Below are 2,300 nucleotides of genomic sequence, written 5' to 3'. Positions count from 1 at the left end.
CTGGTGCGTAGCAGGCGCAGAGTGGCGCTCAGAAGCTGGCGTGCAGCAGGCGAGAGGGTGCTGGTTGCGTGCGCAGTGGGCGCAGAGGGCACAGAACAGTAGCGGCGCAACCCCACAGAGCGGCGTTTGCTTTGCGTGCAGAAATGGCAAGATGGCGCTTATTGCCGCGTGCGCAGAGGTGCAGATGGGCGTCATTGCGGAGTGCAGGCGAGATAAGGACCATTACTGGCGCGCGCAGATGGCGCAGATTGGCGCGCACCCGGCGCGAAGATGGCGTGTCATTGCCTGGTGCGCGCAGATATGCAAGATGGGCTCGTCGCTGCGCGCAGTGAGGCGTGAGAGCTGCGCTGTTGCCGGCGTGCGCAGCGGGCGCAGATGGCGCTCTGCTGGCGTGCGTGCGGAGCAGGCGTGAAGTGGCGCTGGTTGCTGGCGTGCGCAGCAGGCGCAGAGGGCGCCGATTGCTGGCGTGCGTGAGGCGTGGCAGAGTGGCGCTGCTGGTAGTGCGCGTAGGGCGCAGAGGCGCTGCTTGCTGGCGTGGTGAAGGCGCAGAGGGCGCTGGTCAGCCAGTGAAGTGGGTGCAGAGGCGTTGCGTTTGCGCAGCAGGTGCAGAGTGGCGGCTGGTTGCTTGGTGCGTAGTGGGTGAAGATGGGCGGTTGCCAGTGCGTAGTGGCGCAGACGGCGCTGTTGTTGGTGCGCAGTGGGTGCAGAGCGGCGTCAATGGCGGCGTGCAGCAGGCGCAGAGTGGCGGCAGGAAATGCGCGGTGCAGGAGTGGAAGCGGGCAGGTGGCGTGCAGTGGCGCAGAGGGCGCTGGTTGCCTGGTGTGCAGGGTGCAGAGTGGCGGCTGTTTTACTGGCGTGCGCAGTGGCGCAGATGGCGTTGCTACTGGCGTGCGCAGAGCGGCGCAGGGGGCGTCGTCAAGAGAGGCGCATTGTCGGCGTGCGCAGCGGGCGCAGAGTGGCGTCACATTGCTGGTGTGCGCAGCGGGCGCAGAGCGGGCGTCGTAGCCTGCGTGCGCAGCGGGCGCAGAGGCGTCGGTTGCTGGCGCGTAGTGGCGCAGGCGTAAGTGCGCAGAGGCATGGTGCTTTGCTGGCGTGCGTGCAGGTGCAGAGCGGCGCTGGTTGCTGGTGCGTGCAGTAGGCGCAGAGGGTGCCGTTGCTTGCGTGCGTGGCAGGCAGAGGGCGCTGTTGCTGGTGCAGGCGTGCAGAGTGGGCGTTGCTGGTGCGTAGCAGGCGTGCAGAGGGCGTTGCTGCTGGGTGAGAGGGTGCTTGCTGTTGGTGTGCGTAGTAGGCGCAGAGGCGTGCTGGCGGTTGCGTAGTGGGTGCAGATGGCGCTGGTTCGGCGCAGCAGGCGTAGATGGGCGGTTGTTGCTTGGTGCGTAGCAGGCGGAGGTGGTCATTGGCGCGCAGGCGGCGCAGGCGTTGGTGTCGATGCAGATGGGCGGCGGTTGCGGGAGGGGTCACCTGGCGTGCGCAGTGGCGCAGATGGCGTCATTGGTTCGGTGCGCGCAGCAGGCGGAGGCGCTGGTTGCTGTGCGTGCAGCAGGCGGCAGAGTGGGCGTTGTTGGTGCGTAGCGGGTGCAGAGTGCGTCATTACTGGCGTGCGCAGGAGGTGCAGAGGGTTGGTTGCTGGTGCGAAGCAGGCAGGAGGGTGCTGCTTGGCTGGTGCGAGAGGGTAGAGGGCGGTTGCTTGCTGGTGCGTGCAGTGGGCGCAGAGTGGCATTGCTTGCTGGCGTGCGTAGTGGCGCAGAGTGGCGTTGGTTGCTGGTGCAGTGGGCGCAGAAGTGTTATTGCTGGCGTGCGCAGGCGAGAGGGTGCTGTCGCTGTGCAGTGGGCGCAGAGTGGCGCACTGTTTGCTGGTGTGCAGCAGGCGCAGATGGGCGCCGTCATTGGGTGCGCGTAGGGCGCAGATGGCGTCATTGTTTGCGTGCAGCAGGCGCAGATGGCGCTCATTTTGCCTGGCGGCGCAGCAGGCGATGGTGTCATTGCTGGCGTGCGTAGTGGGGCGCAGAGGCGCTGGTTGCTGGCGTGTGCAGGCAGATGGCGGCTGGTTGCTGGTGCGCAGAGGGCGCAGAGGGCTGGTTGCCGGTGCCGTGAGTGGGCGCAGAGGGCGCTGTTGTTGGCGTGCGTAGCGGGCGCAGAGGGCGCTGGTTGCTGGTGCGTAGTGGGTGCAGAGCGGTGCTGGTTGCTGGTGCGTAGTGGCAGATGGCGCTTGTTGCTGGCGTGCAGCAGGTGAAGAGTGGGTTGTTGCTGGCGTGCGTGCGTGGCGTGCAGGCGGCGCGGTTGCGTGCAGGTGCAGAGGC

General features: G+C 67.3%; 1 protein-coding gene across 1 annotated transcript; it reads right to left on the bottom strand.

Annotated features, from left to right (window-relative positions):
- Window positions 1–278: 278 nt before the first annotated feature.
- LOC121855452 (mucin-2-like) lies at window positions 279–1,397 on the bottom strand. The gene has a single exon (XM_042350384.1). It carries the CDS (start codon window positions 1,395–1,397, stop codon window positions 279–281), a length of 1,119 nt encoding a protein of 372 aa, XP_042206318.1.
- Window positions 1,398–2,300: the final 903 nt, after the last annotated feature.

The sequence above is a fragment of the Homarus americanus genome, unplaced genomic scaffold, assembly GCF_018991925.1.
Source record: "Homarus americanus isolate GMGI-L3 unplaced genomic scaffold, GMGI_Hamer_2.0 scaffold52813, whole genome shotgun sequence".
NCBI classification, from domain to species: Eukaryota; Metazoa; Arthropoda; class Malacostraca; order Decapoda; family Nephropidae; genus Homarus; species Homarus americanus.
Note: the sequence above shows the minus strand (reverse complement) of the source record. Positions and strands in the feature narration are given on the sequence as shown.

Coding starts and splice junctions, on each gene's coding strand:
- LOC121855452 (XM_042350384.1), bottom strand. CDS start 1,397: ATGACCACCTCCGCCTGCTACGCACCAAGCAACAACCGCCCATCTACG.